The sequence below is a fragment of the Nyctereutes procyonoides genome, unplaced genomic scaffold, assembly GCF_905146905.1.
Source record: "Nyctereutes procyonoides isolate TBG_1078 unplaced genomic scaffold, NYPRO_anot_genome, whole genome shotgun sequence".
In the NCBI taxonomy this organism is placed as follows: Eukaryota; Metazoa; Chordata; class Mammalia; order Carnivora; family Canidae; genus Nyctereutes; species Nyctereutes procyonoides.
Genome location: NW_026575142.1, coordinates 47,020,393 through 47,047,882, shown reverse-complemented (window position 1 = coordinate 47,047,882; position 27,490 = coordinate 47,020,393). Strand labels below are relative to the sequence as shown.

Below are 27,490 nucleotides of genomic sequence, written 5' to 3'. Positions count from 1 at the left end.
GCAGGCTTTCTTAAAAAATAATACTCTGATACATTTCAAAATTGTTCCATCCACCCTTCTCCCAACACATACACCCCAAATGTTGGAAGCACAATAGGTTCTCCTCTTATATTTACTGTGGGAACCTATTCCTGAAGGTAAGTCTTACAATGTTTACGGAACCCCACTATGACTGGGTTCCTTGGAGCTTAATTCTCAGATTTGTCCATGCTGAGCCTCTGGCAATTTGCCGATCACAATTCAGGTCTTCCTACTGTGTGTTGGTTGTACCTGTGTTGGTTTCTGCTCCTGCATTTTTGCTTTCAATCCTAAGGTCTTCAAATAAATGTGGAACCAGAAACAAACTCTACAGTGCACTTGGAATACTCACCAAGAAAGATTAAATGCTGAGTTTTTATATATTCCTAAGGATTGAAATCATACACAGATGTTCCCTGCCTATAAAAGAATTATAACAGGTAAAAAAAAAATTCTCCAAATATTTAAAAATCAATTATAATCACTAAAACACTGATAAAGCTTAATTAGGATAAAAATTAATACTTATAAAACTAGTATGAAGGTTAAAAGACAAAAGTAGGTAAAAAGGGATACACAAAAAGATATAAAATTTGACATCAGAAAACAATATGGTGGGAAGAGAGTAAAAATATATAGCTTAAGAATGTGTTCAAGGGTGCCTGGGAGGCTCAGTAAGTTAAGTGTCTGCCTTTGGCTTGGGTCATGATCTCAGGGTCCTGGGATAGAGCCCCATGTTGGGCTCCCTGTTCAGCGGGAGTCTGCTGCTCCCCTCTGTACCTCCTCCTGCTTGTGCTGTCTCTCACAAATCTTTCTTAGAAAATTACTTAAAAAAATGCATTCAAACTTGTTATATGTAAACCTCATAGTAACCACAAAAGCCTAGTAGTTAAAAGAGAAAGGAATCTCAGTATACCACATACACACAAAATCATCAAATCACAAATGAACAAAAAAGGAATAAAGTAATTACAAAACAGAAAACAATTCAAAAAATGACCATAAGGAGATTATATATGTAATTATATATATAAATATAAAAACAATTATTTTTAATGTAAATGGACTAATTTCCTCAATCAAGACACAGTGACTAAATGGATTAAAAGAATAAGACCTACAAGAAACTCACTTCGGATATAAGAACGCAGACTGAAAGTGAAGGGATGGAAAAAGCTATTCCATGCAAATGGTAACCAAAGGAAAGCCAGGGTAGCTACATTTACTATATTAGAAAAAATAGGCTTTAAGACAAAGACTAGTAACTATTGTTATTACATAACAATAAATGGGCCAATCCAATAGGATATAACATTTGTAAATATTTGTAAATATACACCCAATATAGGTACTCTTAAATATATAAATCAAATATTAACATTTAAAGGGAGTGATTTACAATTAGTACATTAGGGGACTTTAGTATTCCACTTTCATCAAGGGATAGATTATCTAAACAAAATAAGGAAACACTGGCCTTAAGTGACACTTTAGACTTGATGGACTTAATAGAGATAGATAAACAGTGCTTGCTTTGGGAGCACCTACACTAAAATTGGAAAGATACAGAGAAGATTAGCATTGCCCCTGTGCAGGATGACGTGCAAATTCGTGAAGCATTCCATATTTTTGAACACCATTAAATTCAGTCATCTTTGATATTTTGCCAGCTTTCAATAATAAAATATCCATAGGTTTTGAGCAAAAGCCAGACACAGAAGAGTATAGTGCCTAATTCCGTTTAGATGAGGTTCTGTAATAGGGAAACTAAACTATGGTGATAGAAATTAGATGGGTGATTGCTTGCAGGAGAGAAGGGGGGGAAATTGGGTACAAATAGGCATAAAGTAACTTTCTAGGCTAATGGTAATTGATTCAGGTAGTAGTGACACAATGTATTTGTTTAAAACTCCCCAAACTATGCCCTTAAAATGTGTGCATTTTATTATATGTAAAAACATCTCAAACAAAATAAAACGAAAGTAGAGATATACTGAACATTTTATCCCAAACCAAGAGAATATACATCCTTCTTAAGTGCTCATGGAACATTCTCCAGGATGGATCATATGTCAGGCTAGACAACAGGTCTTAATAAATTTAAGAAGACTGAAGTCATATTGAGCATCTTTTTCAACTACAATAGTATGAAACTAAAAATCAATTACAAAAAGATAACTGGGAAAATCATAAATATGTGGAGATTAGACAACATGCTACTGAACAACCAAAGGGTCAAAGAAGAAATCGAGAAAACAAAAATACTTTGAGATGGATGGAAATGGAAATACAACAGAACAAATCTATGCATTACAGCAAAACCAGCTGTAAGATGGAAGTTCATCGGGATAATCAACTATGTTAAGAAACAAGAAGGGGCGCCTAGATGGCTCATTGGTTGAGTGTCTGCCTTTAGCTCAGTTGTGATCCTGGGGTCCTGGGATCAAGTCTCGCACCAGGCTCCCCGTGAGGAACCAGCGCTTTTCCCTCTGCCTCTGTCTTTCTTATGAATAAATAAAATCTTTTAAAAAAAAGAACCTCAAATACGCAGCCCAACATTACACCTCCAATAGAAAAAAATGAAGCCCCAAGTTAGAAAGAAGTAAATAACAAAGATGAGGGTAGAAATAAATGAAAGAGACTAAAAAGACAGTAGAAAAGATAAAAGATCAATGAAACTTAGAGCAGTTTCTATGAGAAGATAAAATTGACAAACCTTCAGCTAAACTCACCAAAGAACAAGAACCACTCTCCCAAGAAATGAAAGATGTTACAATTGATAACACAAGGATCATAAGATACTCTGAACAATTATATGCCAACAAATTGGACAACCTAGAAGAAATGGATAAATTCCTTGAAACAAAGCAAGACTGAGTCAGGAAGAAATAGAAAATCTAAAAAGACCACTTACGACTAAGGATATTGAATCAGTAATCAAATACCTCCCCAAAAATAAAAAATCCAAGACCAGACAGCTTCCCTGGTGAACTCTGCCAAACATTTAAAGAATTAATACTTCTCAAACTCTTCCAAAAAAATAGAAGAGGAGGGAATACTCTCAAACCATTTTTATGAGGCCAGCATTACCCTGATACCAAAACCATACAAGGCCACCACAGAAAAATAATTACAGGCCAATATCCTTGATGAAAATATATGCAAAAATCCTTAACAAAATTTTACCAAATTAAATTCAAGAATACATTAAAAGGATCACACACCATGATCAAATGCAAAGATAGTTCAACATTTACAAGTCAAACATGATAGACCACACTAACAAAATTAAGGATAAAAATCATATCAATAAATACAGAAAAAATATTTGACAAAATTCAACCATCCTTTTACAATAAAAACTCTCAACAAAGTGAGTATAGGGGAATGTACTTCAATATAATATAGGCCATATATGACAACCCCATAGCTAATATCCTATGCAATACTGAATTCTGGAAGACTTTCCTCTAAAATCAGGAACAAGGCAAGGACGTCCACTCTCATCACTTCTATTCAACACAGTATTAGAAGTCCTCATTATAACAATTAGGCAAAAAAAATGAAAGCATCCAAACCAGAAGAAAGAAGTAAAATGACTATCTGCAAATGACATATATTTATATATAAAGTCCTAAAGACTTCATCCAAAAACTGTTACAACTAATATATTCAGTAAAACCACAGGAGACAAAAATCAATATAAAAAAATCTGTTGCACTTCTATGAATAACAGACCATCAGAAAGGGAACTTAAACCTATCCTATTTACAGCTACATCAGAAAGAATATTTAGAAGTAAATTGAACCAGGAAGGTAAAAAACTGAAAATTATGATATTGATGAAAGAGATTGAAGACACAAATACACAGAAGATATTGCATGTTCATGGAGAAGAATTAATATTGTTAAAGTGCCCATACTACCCAAAGCAATCTACAGTTTAAATGCTATCACTATTCAAATTCCAATGACATTTTTAAAAATTTAAATTCAATTAACATATAGTGTATTAGTTTCAGAGGCAGAGTTCATTGATTCATGGTTTCGTACAACACACAGTGCTCATGACATTAAGTGCCCTCCTTAATGTCCATCACCCAATTACCCCATCCCCCCATGCCCCTCCCCTCCAGCAACCTGCAGTTTGTTTCCTATGGTTAAGTGTCTCTTATGGTTTGTTGCCCTCTCTTATTATATCTTGTTTTATTTTTCCTTCCCTTCCTCTAAGCTCCTCTGTTCTGTTTCTTAAATTCGACATATGAGTGAGATAATTACTGTCTTTTTCTGATGGACTTACTTCATTTATAATACCCTCTAGTTCCATCCAACCAAATTCCAATGACATTTTTCACAGAAGTAGAATAATCTTAGAATTTGTATGGAACCACAAAAGACCCTGAATAACAAAGCAATCTTGAGAAAGAAAAAAGCTGGGGCAGCCCAGGTGGCTCAGCGGTTTAGTGCCGCCTTCGGCCCAGGGTGTGATCCTGGAGATCCGGGATTGAGTCCCATGTCGGGCTCCCTGCATGGAGCCTGCTTCTCCCTCTGCCTGTGTCTCTGCTTCTCTCTCTCTGTCTCTCTGTCTTTCATGAATAAATAAATAAAATCTTAAAAAAAAAGAAAAAAAAAAGAAAAAAGCTGGAGGCATCACAATCCCTGACTTTAAGCTATGTTACAAAACTATAGTAATCAAAGCAGTATGGTATTAATGGGATACAGTAGAGCAACCAGAAATAAATACATGCATATATACGGTCAATTAATTTACACCAAAGGAGCCAAGAACATACAATGAGGGAAGGACAGTCTCTTAAATGATGTTGAGAAAATTGAACCACTTATGTTATACCATACACAAAACTAACTCAAAATGGATAAAATCTTGAATGTAAAACCTGAAATCAATGTAAAACTCCTAGAAGGAAAAAAAAGGCAGTTCAGCTCCCTGACATCAGTTTTAGCATTGAATTTTCGGATTTGACCCTCAAATCAAAGGCAGCAAAAGCAAAAGTAAATGGGACTACATCAAACTAAAAAGCTTCTGCACAGCAAAGGAAATCAACAAAATGAAATCAACAAAATAAAAGGCAACTTACTGAATGGGAGAAAATATTTGCAAATCATATATATGATAAAGGGTTAATATCCAAAATATAAAAGGAATCCTACAACTCAACAGCAAATAAATAAAACAATATGATTAAAAAAGGAGCAGAGGATCTGTATAGACATTTTTCCAAAGAAGACATACATAAGGCCAACAGACACATTAAAAAGTGCTCAATATCACTATCAGGGAAATGCATATCAGAACCATAATGAAGGACGCCTGGGTGGCTCAGGGTTTGTGTGTTTGCCTTTGGCTCAGGGCTTGATCCTGGGGTCCTGGGATTGAGTTCTGCATCAGGCTCCCTGCATGGAGCCTGCTTCTCCCTCTGCCTGTGTCTCTGCCTCTCTCTGTCACTCATGAATAAAATCTTTTTAAAAACCCCGGAAACACAAAACCATAATGAGATGTCACCTCACACCTGTTAGAATGGCTATTATCAAAAGGACAAGAAAAAACAAGTGTTGGTAATGACGTGTAGGAAAGGGAACACTTATGCTTTGCTGGTGAAAATATAAATTGGTGCAGATGCTGTGGAAAACAGTAGAGACATTCCTCAAAAAATAATAAAAAAATCCAGAACTATCACATGATTCAGCAAGTCCACTTCAGGGTATTTATTAGGAGAAAACAAAACACTGACTTCTGGGGTAGATGGCAGAGTAAGAGGACCCTAAGCTCACCTTGTCCCACAGATAATATTCCCATCAGTGTAAATAACCCAGAAAATGGCTGAAGACTGGAGAATAAACTCTTCAATCTAAATACAGGAAAGAGGCCCCATGAGGGTGGTAGGATGGGCAGAGCTGGAGATGGCAGCTAAGGGGACCTGTGGGACTGCCGCCAGGAGGGGAGGGGGATGCTGTGGCCTCAGTGGGGAGTGAAACACCAGAAGGCCCACATGGGAGAGATGAATCCCCTTGACGTCTGGCTTTGAAAACCCGAGAGTGTCAACTTCATAAGTTCTTGCCATCAGTGGGACTTAAATCTGGAGCTTTAAAAATCAGCATGCTTGGTGCTGAGAGCCAGGCAGGAAGGAGGGAACGGAATCCCTGCCCTTAAGGAGCAGTACAGCAGCCTTAGAGATGCAGCATAGAAGTCAGTGTGTAATCAGAGGGAGATTTGTTTACTAACTTCAGAGCCCGTGCTAGGAGGGCAGGGATCACTGGGAGACTTCTCCAGAACAAAGGAGCTGAGAGGCACCATGCCTAGCCCCCACCCCCCAGCCACCTACCTGCAAACCACACGGCTGTCGGTGGGAACCGAGCACGGCCACGGCCAACATTCCCTACCTAACTTGCTACCCCTCTCTCCTCCAGAAACGCCACCTGCAGACGCCTCTGCTCCAGGTCCCCTCCCAGCGCAGACCCATACAAAAGTGCTGACACCTCACGCTGTGCCCACTCTGATCTGCCCTCTGGTCTGGAGCCCGCCCAGGGCTGTGCCGCAAGCCTGGCAGTGTACAAGCGGCCCTGAGGGGGCCAGTGCCACTCCAAAGCGACTCCTGCCCCAGGGAGAGGGAAAGGTAACCGTACACACCAGACTGTGGCCCCAGCACTGAGGGCAGATGGCTGCTCTGAATGCAGGCTCTGCCCACCAACAAAAGCTTCCCAGAGGACAAACAGGGAAAGTGTCCTGCAGTGCAGTGCTACTGCATCTCTGACAAATGCCTGGTCTGACCCAAGTGAAGCCCCAGGTGGTCCTAGACTGGCCCACTAACAACAAAGGAACCAAACCCTGCCCACAGCAGTCACTGCAGACAACTGGACTGAAGGAAAGAGTCACTGAGCCACAACAAACTGGACAACCTAGAAGAAATGCATGAATTCCTACAAACATACAATCTTGCCAAATGGAAAGAAATAGAAAATATGAACAGATTATAAGTAATGAATTTGAATTGGTGATCGAAAAACTCTGAAAAAATCAAAGTCCAGGACCACATGGATTCATAGGGGGGATTCTACTAGATGTTCAAAGAAGAGTTAATACCTATTCTCAAACTATTCCAAAAAATAGAAGAGGAATGAAAGCTTCAAATACATTGTACAAGGCCAGCATTACTGTTATGCCAAACCAGATAAAAGACATCACAAAAGAGATCTATAGGCCAGTATCACTGAGAACATAGATGCAAAAATCAACAAAATATTAGCAAACTGAATCCAACAATACATTAAAAAGATCATTCACCACAATCCAGTGGGATTTATTTTGAGGATGCAAAGATGGCTCAATATTTGCAAATCAATGAACATCATACACATCAACAAAATTAAGGACAAAAATCATATGATCATGTAAATAGAGAAGAAGCATCTGACAAGATTCAACATCCATTCATGATAAAAACACTGACCAAAGTGGGATGAGAGGGAACATACCTTAACACAATAAAGAGCATGGAAGGAAAACCCACAGAGAACATCATACTCGAAGGGAGATAAGTGTGTTTGCTCTGTAGTCATGAAGACACAGCTGTAGTGGAGCAGGTAGGTGCCCATGGCCTGGGCAAGGAGGTCTACTTCACTCTGAGAATACTTCCTTTGGGTGTTGGAATGGTATCATGAGGGAGTCATTTCTTTGGACCAACCATTTACTCTCTCCCTGGACCCTTCCTTAAAATAAATACAAAATGCTCCTGATTAGAGTCAAGCAAGAAGCCAATAATCCCTTAGTGGCACATTCTTAGCTGCCTACTTTCCTGGCCTAGGACCCAGGGAGTCATGATGAAAAGGAGTTGTGAAACTGAAATGTGGCCAAGGCAGGAAAGAGAAGGTGTATGAATGAGATGAATTGTTCTTGTGTCGGGTTTTCTTTCCTCATTGTGGAAAACTGGGTTACCTAAAGCCAGAATCATGGGTGGAATTGTGGTGTTTGGAGACTCAATGCGGAAAAACTGAAACCTTTCCTCTAAGGTCAGGAACAAGACAAAGATGTCCACCCTCACCATTTTTATTCAACATAGTACTCGAAGTCCTAACCATAGCAATTAGATAAGAAGAAATAAGAGGAATCTATATTGGTAAAGAAGAAGTTAAACTGTCACTATTTGCTGACAACATAATACTATACATAGAAAATTCTAAAGACTCTCCCAAAAAACTACTAGAAGTAATAAACATATTCAGTAGGGTGACAATATACAAAATCAATACCCAGAAATTGGTAATGTTTCCATTGACTATTAATGAAGTAGCAGAAACAGAAACTTAAAAAGAATACCATTTATAACTGCAGCAAAAAGATTAAAATATCTAAGAATAAACATAATCAGAGAGGTTAAAGACCTGTACTTCAAAAACTATAAAACACTGATGAAAGAAATTAAATATGACACAAATGGAAAGATATTCCATGCTTATGGATTAAAAGAATATTGTTAAAATGTCTATATTACCCAAAGCAATCTACAGATTCAATGCAATCCCTATCAAAATACCACCAGCATTTATGAGAGCCACGAAGAAAGGTAGAGACATAGGGAGAGGGAGAAGCAGGCTCCCCCACAGGAAGCCTGATGTGGGACTTGATCCCAGGAACCTGGGATCATGACCTGAAACAAAGGCAGATGCTTAACCACTGAGCCACCCAGGCACCCACCACCAGCATTTTTCACAGAGCTACAACAAGCCTAAAATTTGTATGGAACCACAACAGACTGAATAGCCAAAGCAACCTTGAAAAAGAAAAGTAAGGCTGGAGGCATCACAATTCTGGACTTCAAGCAATATTACAAAGCTGCAGTCAAGACAGTATGTGCTGGCACAAAAACAGACACACAGATCAGTGGAACAGAACAGGAAACTCAGAACCCACAACTATATGGTCAGCTAATTTCAACAAAGCAGGAGAAAAATATCCAATGGAAAAAACACAGTCTTGTCAACAAATGGGTGTTGGGAAACCTGGACAGCAACATGCAGAAGAATGAAACTGGACCACTTTCTTACACCATACACAAACTCAAAATGGATGAAAGACCTAAATGTGAGACAGGAATCCATCAAAACCATAGAGAACACAGACAGCAACCATTTTTATATTGGCCACAGCAACTTCTTAGTAGATAACATCTCCAGAGGCAAGGGAAACAAAACAAAAATGAACTACTGGAACTTCATTCATCAAGATAAAATGCTTCTGCACAGTGAAACAATTAACAAAACTAAAAGGCAATCTTTGGAATGATAGAAGATATCTGCAGATGACATGTCTGATAAAGGGCTAGTATTCAGGTTCTATAAAGAACCTATCAAACTCAACACCCCAAAACCCCAAATAATCCAGTTAAGAAACGGGCAGAAGACACAAACAGACATTTCTCCAAAGAAGACATATGGAGGGCCAACAGAACATGAAAAGATGTTCAACATCGCTCATCAGCAGGGAAACGCAAATCAAAACTACAATGAGATATCACCTCACACCTGTCAGAATGGCTAAAATTAACAACACAGGGAAGAGCTGAGGATGGCAAGGATATGGAGGGAGAGCTCTTGCTCTGTGGGTGGGAATGCAAACTGGTACAGTCACTCTGGAAAACAGGATAGATGTTCCTCAAAAAATTAAAACCAGACATGCCATATGATCCAGTAATTCCACTACTGGGTATTTACCCAAAGAAAACAAAAACAGTAATTTGAAAGGATACATGCACCCCTATGTTTATTGCAGCATTATTTACAAAATAGCAGAGATACAGAAGCAACCTAGGTGTCATTTGATAGGTAGATAAGGAAAAATGTACATGCACACACACACACAAGGAATATTATGCAGCCATAAAAAAGATAGTGCCATTTGAGACAACAGGGATGGACCGAGAGGGTGTTAGTTATGCTAAGTGAAGTAAGTCAGAGAAAGACAAATATCATGATTTTACTCCATAAGTGGAACCTACTTAAAAAAAGGAATAAACAGGGCAGCCCTGGTGGCACAGCGGTTTAGTGCCACCTGCAGCCCAGGGTGTCATCCTGGAGACCTGGGATCGAGTCCCACATCAGGCTCCCTGCATGGAGCCTGCTTCTCCCTCTGCCTGTGTTTCTGCCTCTCTCTCTGTGTCTCTCATGAATAAATAAAATCTTAAAAAAAAAGGAATAAAGAAAAAGCACAATCAGACCAATAAATACAACTGATGGATGCTAGAAGGGAGGGGGATGGGAAGTGTGGACAAAAATGGATGAAGGGGAGTGGGATAACAGGCTTCCAAATATTTAATTAATAAGTTATGGGAATGATAGAGCATAAGGAATATGATGTAATGGGACAACTGGCAGCTACACTTGTGAATAGCATCATGTATAAACTTGTCAAATCAGTAAGCTGTACACCTGAAAAAAACGTACCACTGTCAACTACACCAAAAAAAAAAATTTGTAAGCCTCAGAAGACAAATATGGTTCTACTCTCACATCTAAATTTTATTTCAGTGAGACTTGTGTCAGACTTCTAACCTACAGAATTTGGGATAATAAATTTGTGTTGTTTTAAGCTACTAAATTTGTGGTAATCTGTTGCAGCAGCAATAAAAATACCTCCTAAAAAATATTCCCATAAATAAAAAATTCTAGGTCCACATGACTTCAATGGTGAATTCAAAATATTGAAAGAAATAATACCAACCTTATATAAACTCTTTCAAAAAAGAGGGGAGGAGGTAATACTTCCTAAATTAGCATAACGCTAATGCCAAAACCTGATAAAGACATTATAAGAAAATGAAATTATAGACCTTATTTTCCTTCATAAGCACAGATACAAAAGTTCTCAACACAATATTACTATACCAAACAAATATATAAAAAAATAACATTTCATAATGAAGTGAAATTTATTTCAGGGATGTATAGTTGGCTTAACATTTGAAAATAAACTGAGGTAATTTACTGTATCACCAAACTAAAACAAACAAAAAAATATGATCACCTTGCTAACTGGAGAAAAAGCATTTAAAAAATTCAAAACCTAGTCACTGTTTCCATCATGTCTATTTATTTAGCATTTCACAGGAAGTTCTAGCCAGAGCAACAAGGCAATAAAAAGAGACAAAGAGCATGAAGATTGGAAAAAAAAAATACTGAAACTGTTGCTATTCTCAAATGACATGACGGTATGTGCAAACTGAAGATTCTACACAAAATTAAAAAAAATCTAGGACTGAATGAATTGAGCAAGGTTGTAGGTTGGACTCGAAACTACAAAAGTGAATTGCATTGCTGTATTCTAATAATGAATAATTTGAAAATAAATGAAAAAACAATTCCACTTACTATAGCATCTAAAAACATACAAATTTTAGTTTAACAAAGGTTTGTCAGATGGCTACATTCAAGACTATAAAACATTCCTGAGAGAAATTAGAGAAGACCAAAAATAAATGTAGATACATCATGTTTAGGGATTAGAAGACTCAATATTGTTAAGATGTCACTTGTTTTCAAATTGATTTATAGGTTCAGAACAATCCAAATAAAAAATCATGTGATCTTTTTGTTTTTAGAAACTGATCAGCGGATTTCAAAATTTATATGGAGATTAAAGGACTATGATAGCCATAATAATCTTGACAACAAAGTTAGAGAACTTTGATTACCTGATTTCAAAGTTCAGTATAAAGCTATAGTAACCAAGGGGCGCCTGGGTGGCTCAGTTAATTAAATGTCTACCTTTGGCTTAGGTCCCAACATCCTGGAAAGGAGCCCTTGCTCAGCGAGGAGTCTGCTTCTCTCTCTCACTCTGCCCCTTTACCTTGCTTGTGTTCTCTCTCAAATAAATAAGATCTTTTAAAAAAGAACTACAGTAATCAAGATAGTGGTTATTGGCGTAAGGCTAAATGAAGAGAACAGAGTCCAGAAGTAATCCACGTTTATGTATTCAGTTAATTTTAAAGATTTTATTTATTTATTTTAGAGAGCGAGAGCATGCAAAAGCAAGGGGGAAATGAGAGGGGAAGGGAGAAGGAGACGGAAAGAATCTCAAGAAGACTCAGTGCTAATAAGCACAGAGCCCCACAAGGGACTCAAGCTCACAACTCTGAGGTCATGACCTTAGAGGAAACCAAGATTTGGATGCTTAACTGACTGAACCACCCAGGTACCTCTAAAATCAGTTAGTTTTAAAAACAGGCACCAAATGAAATAAATGGAGACAGAAAATATTTTCAACAAATGGAGCTAAACCAAACAGCCTCATGGGGTTAGGAGGAAGGAAGATCCTTAATCCTTCCCTCACTCTGTACTCATAATGAATTGGAGATGGATCACATATCTAAACATAAAAAGTGAAAACTACAATGCTTTCAGAAGAAAACATAGGAAAATATCTTCATTACTTTGGGTTTAACAAGTATATTTTAAACAAGACACAAAAAACATGTAACCGTAAAAAGAAAAAAAATTGGACTTCAAACTATAGCCCTTCTGCAACCCAAAGTCACCATTAAGAAAATGCCCCATGAACAACACAGGGTTCAAGGGCACTGACACCCTGTGCAATTGAATATTCATTTATTACTTCTGACTTTCCAAAACTTAACTACTAACAGCCTGTTGGACTAGACAGCTTTACTGATAATATAAAGTCAATTAACATATATTTTGTAGGTTATATGTATTATGTAATGTATTCTTACAGTGTTAAGAAAATCATAAAAGAAAATACATTTACAGTACTGTGAAAATATTCACATAAGTCAACGTATGCAGTTCAAACCCATGTTTTTCAAGGGTCATTGTATACAGGCAAGCCACAGACTAGAAGGAAAATGTTAGCAATACATTCATCTGGCAAAGGACTTACTTCTTATATAAAGGATTCCAACTCTTCTGTAATGAGTCAAGCAATCTAATGAAAAAAACAGCCAGAGACTTGAACAGATATTTCAGAAAAAAATAAAACCAAAACAAAAAGACTGCCAATAAACACATGAAAAGGAGTTAAATATCATTAGTCATCACGCAAATTAAAATGAGATAGAACTGAGTTCTCATAATTGCATACAAATGTCCATAAAATAGCACATATAGTAACTCTGGAAAACTTTGCAGCAGTTTCTTATAAAATTAAACATAAACCTAACTTGTGACCCAGCAATTCCAGTTATTTCAAAAGAGAAATGAAAATATGTTCAGAAAGAATACTCATAGTAACTTTATTTATAATCACACCAAATCATAAATAAGTCAAAGGCCCATAAATCAGAGAATGGATAGATTGTGGGATGTTCATGAAATGGAACACTGAGTATATATGCAATATTTACAGAAAGAAACAAACTAAGCAAAAAGAAACAAACCAAGTATATATGCAATAACATTGATGAATCTTATTTTGAGCAATGAAGCCAGATGTAAAAGTTAACATGTATAATTCTACTTATATGAAATTCAAGAACAGGTAAAACTACTCTATGATGGGGCACTTGGGTGGCTCAGTGGTTGAGTGTCTCCCTTTGGCTCATGGCATGATCCTGGGGTCCTGGGATGGATTCCCACATTGGGCTTCCTGCAGGGAGCTTTCCTTCTCCCTCGGCCTAGGTCTCTGCCTCTCTATCTCTGTCTCTCATGAATAAATAAAATCTTAAAAAAAACCAATGGCAATAGAAAATAGAAAAATAGTTGCCGGGAAGAAAGGGAGGAGTAAATTCATTGGAAAGAGGCATAAGGGAACTTTCTGAGGATGGAAATACAACAGCTTACCTTTTAAATAAATACATATTAAACAGGTATGCTTTAAAAGGCAACTGAGGAAATGTAAGGAATAATGATTGTCATCAGGTTAGAATATTTCATATATAAACAGACATTTTATCAGTTATATTGTTAAAAAAGCACGTATTTTCATTTCCAAGTTATTAATGGCTGACCTATCATGAGTGATGAGATTTCTAGTTGAAGTGTGTTGGTCTTTACAGCTGGGACATTTTTATCAGGCCCCTTGTCAAGAGCGGTACTGATTTATAAAATCTTGGCAAACCAAAAACTTCTAGATTTTTGAAAACTGGAGTCAGTGAATGGCATAATAGCATTCCTGTACCATATGGCGGGTAAATGTAATAAAATTTCATCAAAAAAAATTTTGGCAGTGTTAGTTGTGATATACAGAGAAAAGCTTAAAATGCTTAAATAATGAAAAAAAACCACTTTGAATTATGTAGGAAAATTTTTATTCAATAAATATAATTTCATAAACTTTAAAAAATTACTGAGAGCTATACAATAACTACATTTACTGACAATGCAAAGAAATTTTAAAGGATTTTATTAGACAGCCACAGTGTCTGAGGTCCTCAATTTTAAACTTTTAAACTAAGTGTTGCTACAGTATTTCCAACTACTTATTTCCCATAAAAATCTAACAATCACCATTACTACAAACATATCACTAGTTATGATCTATTTTTTTTGTATGAAAATCATTCAAATGTTCTCACGTAAACAGCACTTTAATAATGTTCTATTTTTATGAAAATAGATGACTCATTTCAAGTTAGAAATAAAAGTGTCTCAGAAGCAGGACCAAAATTAATAAACCATGTTTTACATAACTCTTTGGTGTGTTTTTTTAAATGAATATCTGCTTATATCATACCCCAAACATGATCTTTACAGGAAAACACAAACATGGATGATTTTCCCTTCCCCCCTGCCCTCAATAATTTTTCAGAGTAGCATATTTAAAATTTTTTTCATATTAATTGTAAATTTTTTTTAGTGGCTTTGACTTCTGCCTATCAGATAGGAGTCTCAAGTTTCTCCCAAGCCCTATTTCACAATTCACAATCTTACAGCAGAAACAACCTGTCTGAGTAAAGGAGTTTCCTAATGTGATTTGCCTCGGTATTTAATTTCCTACTCGGGATAGTGCCAGAGTTTGGATTAGGTCTGGAAAGCCTCTGGATATCATGGAGTTTGAGACCCAAGGAGGTGGGTAGTTAAGAGAAATTCAAATTGTAAATTCTCCCCTTCTTTCTTCTCAACTCCACGGCAAGCTTTGTAGCTGTCGTTCTCCTGGCCCATACTGTAATCCTCCTATCATGAGATTACTGCTTGCTAAAGCTGAGGCAGGGTGCTGAGTTATCTTTTAAAGCAGCTGATGAACGATTTTGAAAACCATCTTGGTGCTTGCTACTATCTTTAGGGCTATAGCCTTCAGACTAGGTAGGTAAACATAAGAAAGTGAGGCAAATAGATTTGAGACCATTAATTAGTAAAAACACATGAAGCATCTTACTCTGGTTTTGGCAGGTTTAAGAGTAAGTTAATTGCTGACGTCATACTTTCCAAAAAACTAAAGAAATATGCAAAGGGAATTTTTTGGATTACTGGATATGTAATAAAGTCTTAAAAATATGAGCATTAGCACTAGAAAACTAAAGCTCACAGACAAGTTACTTTCTTAAGTAAAATGAAAAAAGCTCTTTCCTTATAATTTTCCTTTAAAAAAGAGATTTTCAACAGAGTATGATGAGCCTATCAGTGGATGTCACTTTTTTTTTTTTTTTTGGACATAAAGTTCTTAAATAACTTCAAAGAGTGAATGCAGACAATTATATCAATCACACCTTCAGCACCATATAGGCTAGTTGACCTCCATTGCTGCAGCTGGTCAGAGACTGCTTGATGGCTTTGTAGTCCTTCTCTAGTGCCAGTGGTGAGTTTGGTTTATGGTAAACACACACTGTAAGCTGTAAGGTAGATGTAAGTCCTGTAAGCAGGACTACGACATGTTATTTTGTTATATAAATATTTTACAAGACATTCTCAGAAAAAATAAACTCTGAGTTAACTTCCACTAAACTACCCTAATTGAGTATTTTCTACAGTATTTCCTCTTCCAGAACATGAATTGGTAAGTGTGTACATTTTACATTGTAGTATCCCTTTAATATATTGCCAGAATCACAGTATATTCCTAAACTCAATTTTGGAATATTTCAGTTAAAAAAAAAGGCTATTAATGAAAATGAACACTTAAGCTGAAATTCATAACCTAATATCCTTGCATTATTGAAACACAATAGCAAGAAAATAAAAACTAAAAAAAAAAAAATAGTTTACCAGCAAAGTCTTAATTCTTGACTTTACATTCTTTCCCTACCAGCCCAATTCTAGAAGTCTTATATTCATGAGATGGGAAAGGAGTGGAAAGATGCCAAATAAATCCACAGAAAGGAATTATATTCTTGAGAGAAAATTTTGGAAAAACTTATTTAGCCATTTCCATACAATCTTAAACAAATATGTACACAATCATATACTTAGAGCTGGATAAGCTCTTTAATAACCAATAATCATTCCCAATTTAAAATATTACTTTTTATCAAAACAAATGACAACACTGAACAGATGATAAACTCAAGATGGAAATTAAGTACTGAAGTACAATGAGCCAATCAGCAATATGTACCTGATTAATCATTCTTAGCAGTTTAATTTATTGCTGCCATTACCCCCTATGATTTAGCATTTTAAACTTTGTGTCATTTACATCCTGTAGCCACGCCTTAAAATATACCTTTTAATGGGACACTGGATAGGTTTCACTTTATTGTGGTAGTCTACTATAACTTAGATAAAATATACTAACCTAAAAATAATAGGATTCTTATCTAAAATCCTTTATTCTAAATTCTAGCTTACTGAAAGGCAAGAGCAAGTCTAAATTAGCTACAGAAAGAGGCTCTTATCTTTTTGATTTAATTACCCTAATATTCTGATTTTGTATAATTAAAAATATTTGCAATACTTAAATACTGTCCAAACTTTTTATTGATATAGTTGAACTTTACAACAGTGTCATAAAATACTATAAACAGAGCCTTCAGATAGAGGAAAAAAAAACAAATTTAAATATATTAACCAGATTAAAGCATGCAAAAGATCCAATGATAAACACATTAAATAATAATATGCTAATGTATGTAATTTACCCACAATAGGTTCTTTATATTCTGTCACAAAAATATTAGTAAACATCAATTTGAAATTTGGTGAATGGACTTGATTCCTGATTTATATATATAATACACCCTTTGTATGTATATGGTTAATTTTACTGGTTGTGTTACAGTATTTAGAGAAGTTTGGTATTGGTTTATATTTACTACCCACAATGCAGTAAATAATGATAGGAAATGCATTCTCCTAATTTGCTCTGTGAACTTAGAAAGCACTGAAGAATTAACAACATGGGTCATGAGGGACCAAAATTCCTTTCTATTCACATTAACTTTTCTCATGAAAAGCTTCAAATATAACTCTAATAAAAAAATAGAGTTTTTTCAAGGCAAACTTTTTAGCATACTTTACAGAAGCAGATTTGAATAGAAGACTCGATAACCAAGCTAACACTAAAAAATACAATTAAGTAGGAATTACCTCCCTTTTCTACCTTGATATTAAAATACAATGGCCTTAGGAAGAGGCTGAAATGCCATTAGGAGTCCCACATAAGCATGAGGGACAACCCAGAGATGGAAAACGTCTCTTTCACAAATTCTAACATGTTCGGATTTAAATTAAATGGGTTGAAAGGGGTTTATGTTAATGCTTTTTATTTGTTTGCCATTGTAACTCTGAGTGGGTATGAAATACTTCAGAAATTTCAGAAAGTAATTCTGCAGAACTAGTGTGGCCATTACAGGATGATCACACTGAATTTTAGGAAAGGAGTTGAAATGGTTCCCACAAAGTACTACTGCCCCTTTAACAAGTAGATGAGTCCATTGTGGAGAGAGTCAAGATGCTCCTGTCGTTGGTATAGAAAGGATCCGATGCACTCCAAGATCTAAAGTAACAATAAGAGAAAAGTTTGGCTCACCAGGACCTATGTTTTAAGTGAGACAAAAATTTACTCTAAAACTTAGGATCAAAATGCAATTTGAATATTAAAATAATCACTTACTGATTTTTTTTAAATGCTAAAGAGAAGTTCTTCATACTAGCCTTGAATGATCAGTCTATTATATAATATAAAAACTTGAAAAAATAATGCTCTAGTTTATAAAATATTAGCCAAAATTCAGGCATTCATTAGCATTGACACAATTTCTATAAATACTAAATGAGATGCTTTTAAGATCTTAACAATTCAATAAGAAATTAGTATGTTACTAAGAGTTACGCACAGTTTTACTGAAAAGCAACTAGGCTGTATTTTGACATCACAGAAGCAAAAAACATCCCACTTACCAAAAACTTTGGAATGAAATAGTACTATGTTCATATATTATACTATTTCTTTTCAGCTATAAATTCTATTCTAAAGATTTTATCATAATTAGCTTGACTGCAGTGAATTGTTTATTCAATAGGCATCAAAGACAGCTGTAGTTTAGTATGGTTTTCACTTAATTGAGAATAAACCTCTAATGGTCTGGAAAAGTTAACTACTGTCTGAATACTAAGGCCTATAAGCAATTAATTATATACTGCTTTATTTGTAGCTCTATTAATTTAAGCTGAAATAACTCAAGACCAGAAATAGTCTTCCATGCTTAAAATAGCCTAACCCATTTCAAGGACAGTATCAGGATTACCAAATTAAAGGTAGTTTTTTCTTAGAAGATTAGAAGCACTAAACAATAAATACATTTTATGTAACTTTTTCCAGGGTTCCCACTTTTTAAAGAGGTTAGAGGAAGAGACTAGCTTTTAAAATGGCTTTTAAATTCACTCTTATCAAATGTCCAGTTTCCTTGAGATTGTGTATGTGGTTTGAGTTTAAATCAATTAAGCAAACAGTCATAATGAACTTTGGAACCTAGAAATTTTACAAAGTTGGTAAAGAGGAACATAAATAAGCTACAACGATGCTGGTATAGTTCACAGATTCTCTAATTTCATTAGTTTCTAATTTAGTTGTTTCCAGAAAAACTAGTTTAAGGAAGGGCTTGTTTACTACCGTCTCTCTCTAGTACCTAGAACTGCATCTGGTACACTGCAGTCAGTATGTGTAAAATGAATGAATGAGATGAGACTATAAACATTTCTTAAAAGTATTTATCCAAGATAAAGTATGCTTAGACACATATGACAAAACATAACTGCCAACACCCTAATTACTGGGAGTCCAGTTTCATTCCCAAACTGCCAATATTTTATATTAGTTTTTCCTCTTTTCCCACCATTGCTTACATAGAATTTTATTAGGTAAGGTTTCCTTTGTTTTTAATCTTTTCAAAGCACACATGTGCACTCACATGTTAAATATCATATTTGACAGAACATTAAATACTGGAACTACATATTATTTATTAATTCCTTTCTATTTAGAAAATAGGTTTGATTAGGATGAAGTAACTGTTGGTAAAATGCATAAAGAAAATCATTTATTGCTGAAGTATAGCCCTTTAGTGTACAACACGGCATATCCTTTACACAGCACCATGATGCTACATTTGAAACCAAGTTTGCAATATGGCATATTCCTTTAAAAACATCAATTAATAAAATGTAAGATTTTTTGTGCCTGGATAGTAAAAGTTTAATCAGCAGAATAATGTGCATATGAAAGCACTAGTTGTACTTCTCAAGTGATGCTCATTACCTCTTATGTTTAATAGGTTAAGAGAAAAAATATCCAAGGCTTCTACATCCCGTAAGAGAAGTTATTAGCCTTGTTTCACCTTTTAAGTTAGACATAAAATAGAAATGTAGAATAGATGCTGTTCCAAAATCAAAACAGAAATGCCAAACATATTTCACTAATACAAATATATGGAAAAAACAAAAACCAAACTCCACGTATCAAAATTACTTTCAAAGTTTAAATATAATGTTAATGGATCTATGATAATTTTCATACAGCCCTTTGGAAAGCACCAAGTGATTTTTCATATTGTATGATTTTTATCCACTAGAAAAAAACTGAACATATCTCAAAAGCCTTTTTATATTACTCATTTAAAGAAAAAAGGAGAATAATGTTCTTGGTTACAAGAACATAACCTGAGATGCTGGATAAAATTGGTAAGATATTTATAGTCTGTCAAGTAAGATATTACTATTAAACATTTTACTAGGAAAATAAAAAATAAAGTCTTACAAATGAAAATACTATGATACAATTTTAAGTGAAAAAAAAAATACAGATGGTAACAGCCACCTTCAAGGGAACATGCTGAAATAAATTCCACATTTCCAAGGGCAAGTTCAAGGGTATAAAGCAGTATTAAAGTGGCTATGTAAAGAAAAATGGGGGCATATCATCTGAATAACTGATATCAAAAAAATAAGAATATATTTAAGTAAATATTTTTGGCTTATTTAAAATTAATTAGAGTTTTTTAATAGTGAATATGTATACTGTCATTAAAGAGAACTTCCTGTTGAAGTAGAAATTTAAAAAATTCTGTGGAAGTTCTATAGTAGTCTCAGTCTAACTTTCACCTTAGTTCTGTACAGTAAAGCTGTCTTAATAAATAAAATACTATAAAGTAGGTCCTTCTGGAACTTCTTTTGGAAAATTTGGTGGCCTGAGTACACGAAAGAGCTGCTTTCTTCTAATGTATTTTATAATACAATTGTGTAAGTCATAATACATAAGTCCCCATAAATTTAACTGCTCATAGTAATTCTTTCTATGTAGAATAAAATTACTACAAAATGATACCACAGCATTATGGAAATATTTCTGATCACATATTCAATAAATGGAGACTGAAACCACAGACATTACATTTAAGAATGCTATTTATAAATGCGAGTGTACAATAAAGACATGGCCATAACTAAAGGCAAGGTGGAAACTAATAAAAGTTTGTTAGTAAATGTTACCTGAATTCTATGACACATGAATGAGAATTACTCATCATTTTTAAAATAAAAAGCTAATCAACTATTAAAAATTATTTTATCAGCAGATAATAGTGTCTCTTCCACGCTCTGTGCCCTGCCCCTGGGGTACTTTCTAAACTTTTCCATGCCATGGCACATGTAGAAAGTGATTATTCATGTGGTACATGGTAAACAATGGAGATCACCATCTATCTATCCTGCCCATCTATAACTCTTCATGCACACCAGTGTATTGCTGCTCTCACTTTATGATATGATAAAATTCACCTTAAGCTATTTCTACCTCTTAATGTTCCCTGAATAATAATATATCTCTTGGGGAAATACATGAAGAGATGAACGCATTTTACTTTTAAATAAATTTAAGTGGCATTTACCAAAACACGGTATTTTTGTTATGACCCACAAGAAAAAGCACTGATAAATCTAATTCAAGAAACAGATCTGGGAGGGGACAGAAATGCTAAGATTCTTCTAAACCATAATTTAAGATGCCTGTTCTAACTTACACACTTTTTATTAAACCATGAAAACAAGTAAAAAAAATAACTCATTTTAAAAACCTCATTACAGAGATAAAATGGTTTAGGAGAGAAGTACAGCCTTTTGTGTTTATAAATATCTCAAAGTCTCAAATGACTGACCCGAAAGTAGACATGAAAAGTAAGAAAGCAAAATCCTTTGACTTTGCTATTATGTGTAGACTATTCTGCAAATACAAAAAGCAAACAAAAATACAGAAAATAAAACAGTAATATAAAGTATAGTAAAAAAAAAAAAGAAAGTATAAAAACCAAGTACCATATACACACTCCTATAACATTTTAGAAAGACTGTAAAGCAAATTTTTTTGTTCATTAGATGAAGTCTCTTCAAAGATGCTTCTCTTCCTTTATTAGAGAAAGAGCCCCCCACCCCAAAGCCACAATGTGAAATCTACCATCAAAGAGTGCTAATAAATAGCACACCTCCTGCTTTAGTTGGTCAAATCAGCTGCTGATTTATTAGGTATCTAGAGATGCAGGTTCATTCTGTTCCAGTTTATAGGACACTCATCTGCAGCAAAGGCTACTTAGAGAAATTTCACACCTGCTGACATGAGTTGGACTACATCTTCCTACTACTCGTTCCAGCATTCTTCCAACAGATGCGCACGCTGTTTCTCCTTCTGAGAAACAGCACATGGAGTCCAAGCACTTGATACTTGAATTTGTTTCAGTAAGCTGGAGGAGATGAAGCAGAAAAAAATTAGTTATTTATAGATCTGGATTTCCAAAAAGCATTAAGAAAAAACCTACAATAACCACTTTAAAACCAAAAGTAATGTATATAAATATATATTCTGTATAATATGGAAATGTATGGAAGGCTTTAAGAATAATACACAAAAAAATTTAAAAGGCACTGTGTCCTAAATTAGAAGTTGAATAAAATAATTATATAAAAATAAGTAGCTGGATATTATTAAAATCTGCAAAGATTTTAGATTTTAATATCTTATTTTAACAATTTATTATAGCCAAAATGATTTACATCAACCACTCAAATTGAACGAATTTAATTCTTCTTTGAGTTTTTGCTTAGGTGAAATGCTCCTGCAATTTCAATTAAAAATGTTTAGCAACTGAGAAATGCAGAGTGTGAACCATTCTGAAGACTGGGAAATAATAACCAGGCAGGACCTATCCCCAATCTTCAACAACAGCAGCAGCAGCATGTAGTGTTTACTATGTGCCAGGTTCTAAGCATTCTACATATATTCACTGAAATTATCCTTGAAAAATTATTTTATAATCATCCTTGAAAAATTACCCTGGAGAAAAAAGCATCATTTACCTTAAATTTGCTAAGCAACTATTAAGTGCCAATCATGCCCATGATCAGCTTATTTTGCTTTTTAAAAATTTATTAACTTACTGTATTAAAATCTACTAAACAAATGACTTACTATTTTTAATAATTTCTGAAGATATACAAGATTTATACTGATTCAGGAACAGATAACCCAGCAAAATAAAGCCATTACTACCAATAATTTTAATCCTGTTAAGATGAGGGAAAGAAATGGTATGATCACATAGCCCAATGAATCCCAACCCTGGTTTTGACTCAGTCAAGTGTACGCCTTAATTTCTTAGGGATATCATTTTAAACAAACTTATATTCATTCACTTTCCTTTACATATACTGTGTAACAAATCTTTGGAAAGCATAGAGGAAGAACAAAAATAGATTCATTCGAGTGTTGCAATTCACAAAGGTTGGGAATCACCAAGTGCTGAGTAGTAGGCATGGCAACAGGGGACATTTGTGGAGATGCTCACAATGGACAGAAGACAGATATGATGGAACATAAATAACCTGGCGCTCTGAATATAACAGGTGAGGTTCTGCAAAATCCCTGCTCAGAGTACAACTTGCCAAATACCAAGCAGTGAGAGACAACATGGTTCCTGTCTGGCAATTACCTAACTGCATCAATGTTCTAGGGTCTGCTAAGCACTGAGAAATAGCCAAATTTTAGTTGTTCTTTCAATACAATACTCTTGGTTTAGGGCTGTTTACGGTACTGCTACTTACACTGTGTTTTGAGAGATGTTTACAGATGTCTCATGATAAAAAGTTCTGCGGCTGATTAAGTTTGGGAAACACGAATTCAATGATGGTCTACACAGACTTTCTGGGTAAAGGATTCTAAGTCAGGATGCATGGTCAGTCTTCAGAGAAAGAGACACAGTGCAATTCTCAAACTTTTTTTTTTTTCCTTCAGTAAAATCTTTTCCTCCTACCCCCACTGCCCTTGGGGATCAATCAACCCTAGGAAGAACACTGATATTCAGAGGAATAGTTTAGGAAATGCTGGTTTAAGTAAAAGGATTTTATCAGTCTCCCAGTCTCCTCCTTGAGTCCTTGGGCTCCAGTTTCCCCCATCTCAAAATCACCCTCAATAGGTAGCAAGACTCAAAAGCTACCACATGCTCAAAGGTAAAGTACAATACTGCAAGGAGGTTTTAAGGCCCTTTATAACCTGACCTTGGGCTACCTTTCTTGCTCAACTTCCCAATGCTCTTGTAAAGTCTTCACACAGCCAACCAGTACAATGTTCCTTGCTTTTGGGTGGTATGTTAGGGCCTGTCAGCAACTGGGATCAGAATGCTGATCCCTATACCTAGTCCAGTTTAAATACCATCATCTCCATGAAATTTCCTTCACCTCTCCAAATATCAGTAATCTCTCTCTGTATTCTATTCCACTGCTTGTTTGAGTAACTAATATGGTACAAGCAATTAAATTCAATTTGTACTTATTGAGCAAGGCACTGTGCTGGTTCCTAGAGGGAATAGCAATCTAATGAGTTAATAATTGTAAAGAAAGGGTGGGAGATAAATCAGGAATAATGGCAGTTACATTAATGGAGGAATGCTTACTATGTATGTGCCAGTTCCTATGTAAGATGCTTCTTGTGGATTATTCTCATTTAAAACTTATAACAAACTTTTGGGGAAAGAACCATATTCAGAGACATTTTACAGATGAGGAGACAGAGAAGTTAAGAATTTGTTCAAGATCACCCTGCTGAGGCTTGAGTCTTGGTTTAATTCCAGAGCTCAAGCTTCTTTATCATGCCATTATACTTCCTGCTTATAATTATGGTAATGAGGCTGACTACAAATATTAAAAAACAGGAGGGAAGGCTCAAATCCAGATGTTGTTGTTGGTACTGGGGAGGGCATGAAAGAGTTGATGAAAAAGATAGCATCTGAAACACATTTTAAAGACTGGGTGGGATTTCAGTAGCAGGAGATGGGAGAGAAAGAGCACTCTAGGCTAAGCGAAGAGAATGAGTAATTATGTGTGCGTAGTAAAGTATGATGTGTATTCAGCACATGTTTAGCCTGAGTGTAAGGAAGTAGTTGTTACACCTGCCCCCTTCCAAAAAAGACAAGTGTGATCCATGGATCAGTGTTGGTCTGAAAACATTTGTTACTGGCCTGTGGGTAGGTTAAGTGTTTCTGGTCTGTATGAATAAGAGGTTAGAAAATTTTATTGCAATTTGACAGAATACTTTTATAACTGTTGAATCTCATAATTTTAAAGTCTGGGCTCATTTTATATACCTTTTAAATTTCAATTCCTAGTACACAGTTTGATCCTTAAACAAGATGGCTTTGGACTGCATAGGTCCACTTACACATACATTTTTCTTAATAAATACATATACAGTACTATAAATATATTCTCTCTTCCATTTGATTTTTTCCTGTGGTTTACTTTATTGTGAAAATACAGTAATAATATCTATAACATACAAATTATGTTAATTGGCACTTTATGTTATCGATAAGGGTTCTCAGTCAACAGTAGGCTATTGGTGATGTTTTTGAGGAGTCAAAACTTATACCTGGATTTTTTACTGCATGAAGGGCCAGCATCCTAACCCACACATTGTTCAAAAGTCACTGTAATTCATTTATTGTATTTTACCAAAGTATTGGTCCATGATGGTCTGGAAATTAAAAACAACAAACTGGTCTTTCACATTTGTCTAGAGAACACTAAACTAGACCAGAGCCTATAGAGAGCAAGGAGTTTGCCCCATACTTCTTAATTTAACAACTTGTGCTTTGCTTATATAGCTGGTGCTCAACTTTCAAGGATTCATTAAAGATGACATCCGTTAAGTCAGCAGCATTTGAGTGACCACATATGCACAGCATACCACTTAGGTCTGGATCTGACTTTAGGTAATTATGTTGCTTTGCATTCATTACCTTTCACTTTAAAATCTAAGGACAGGTATTTACACATGGACAACCCCAGAGAGAGTAAAGATCTCAAGATATCAAAAATATTATAAATAAATGACTTCTTTAGATCACCTTTTGAACTAGGCAAAAATATATTTCCTTTTTTTCTCTAAAAAAAAAATACCCAGCTACTTTAAAAATGCTGAATGCTGGTTAACTGTGTTTCTGTAAAGCTGCTATATATATAAAAAACTACACCATTCTCTAACAAACGTCCAAGCTCTACCACTTTCTCATATACATATCTTTGATCACATATTCAGGAACTAGGAGCTCAGCCAAAGTACATGTAGCCACAGCTGCCGATAAGTGGGAGTAGGAAAAGGGTGGAGCATTTAAATCTCATTTCATTAAAAGTAAGGAGAATCTCCTTTTATGTGTGTGTGCATGTGTGTATGTGTTTTGGACTGCTTATAAATACCAGACAAGGAAAAAAAAAAAAAAAGCAGCAAAAGTAATGGGAGTGAGACCCCACGTGGTGGCACTTAAATTTACCAGAAATTTTGATTTATTGGTAAGACTCTTTCACTACCATACTTGCTTCCCAGGAACAACCACATATCTTAGAGCTAAAAGGGCTGTCAAGCAAAACTATGGAGATTCAACATGACTATGTATGGCTAATAAAAATTTTCATCTTTATAGAACTTACCTTTTGAAATAAATTGACTCACTGCTCTTATTTTCACTATTTTCATATCAATGATAGAAAACATTTAGAAGTTTCTCCTAGTCTTCTACCTTCTTCTATCTTCCTTGAATCTTCTAAATGTTAGAAAATTGTCATAGATCTCTAGTCATTCCTATGACATCTTACCTATCAAATCAAATCTTTTTAAGTCTAGATAAGAATTATCAAACTATTAATTATATTTGTTCTTTTGTCTTTTTTATTTTTTACAAGATTTTATTTATTTATTCATGACAGAGAAGAGAGAGAGAGGCAGAGACATAGGCAGAGGGAGAAGCAGGCCCCTCGCAGGGAGCCTGATGTGGGACTTAATCCCCAGACCTTGGGATCATCACACCCTGAACCAAAGGCAGCTGAGCCACCCAGATGTCCCTGTTCTTTTGTCTTTAAAACAGTTTTATAATAAATATACAATCAAAGTGAGAATCTTGTAGTCTTAAAGGAGGTATTTGGAAACTGTAATTATGAAAAAAAAAAAAAAGTTGTGTTCCAGGAAGTGTTTTTCTTTTTAATGTAAATTCAAAAGTCATCAAATAGTATTGATTTCCAAATTTGGTTAAGAATAATAAACTTCTTAAAACAAGTAATGGCTTCAACTTCTTATTCAGAATTGCCAGAAGCAGCTGTTCAGCCATGGCTTTTAGAAGACTGCTGTGTCTCACTCAAGGCCCATTTCTTCAAAACATGCCTCAAAAGCTCACATTCGTTCACTCTTCTACATTATCTTTCCTCTTTCTTTTTCCTCAAGTAAAATAAACAACTTTGGAAAATAGCTATAAATATCTCCATATTGTCTTTTAGGGATCTCCAGAGAGGAGATTTCTGTACATGTTGCCTGAATTTAACTATGAAAATAAACATACAATAACATTTATCAGGTATGTTATTTTAATAATTTGGTTGATTTTAGTTTCAGAAAGACTGAGGTCCCTTTATTTTAATGATGCGGTTACATAAATAATAATATCTAACTAGGAATTTGAAGTTTAGGTGAAGAAGAGTATCAGTATCTATAAAAAATGATAAAATCGTTCATTTTAATGGAGGGGGTAAATCAGAATAG

At 35.1% G+C, this 27,490-nt stretch overlaps 1 protein-coding gene and 1 non-coding gene across 3 annotated transcripts in view; one reads left to right on the top strand and one right to left on the bottom strand.

Moving 5' to 3' along the window:
- The first annotated feature begins 1,543 nt into the window (after nt 1-1,543).
- Nucleotides 1,544-1,649, top strand: LOC129498990 (U6 spliceosomal RNA). The gene has a single exon (XR_008662259.1). It is a non-coding gene; the product is annotated as a U6 spliceosomal RNA (small nuclear RNA).
- A 12,628-nt stretch (nt 1,650-14,277) lies between these two features.
- ATP11B (ATPase phospholipid transporting 11B (putative)) overlaps nt 14,278-27,490 on the bottom strand; it is a 119,108-nt gene continuing 105,895 nt past the window's right edge. For both annotated transcript variants that reach the window (XM_055307881.1, XM_055307882.1), the window contains 2 exons: nt 22,018-22,151; nt 14,278-17,917 (listed from right to left, as the gene is read on the bottom strand). In XM_055307881.1, the coding sequence (XP_055163856.1) occupies nt 17,836-17,917; nt 22,018-22,151 (216 nt within the window). In that variant the 3' untranslated portion in view covers nt 14,278-17,835. The remainder of the gene's footprint in view (nt 17,918-22,017; nt 22,152-27,490) is intronic.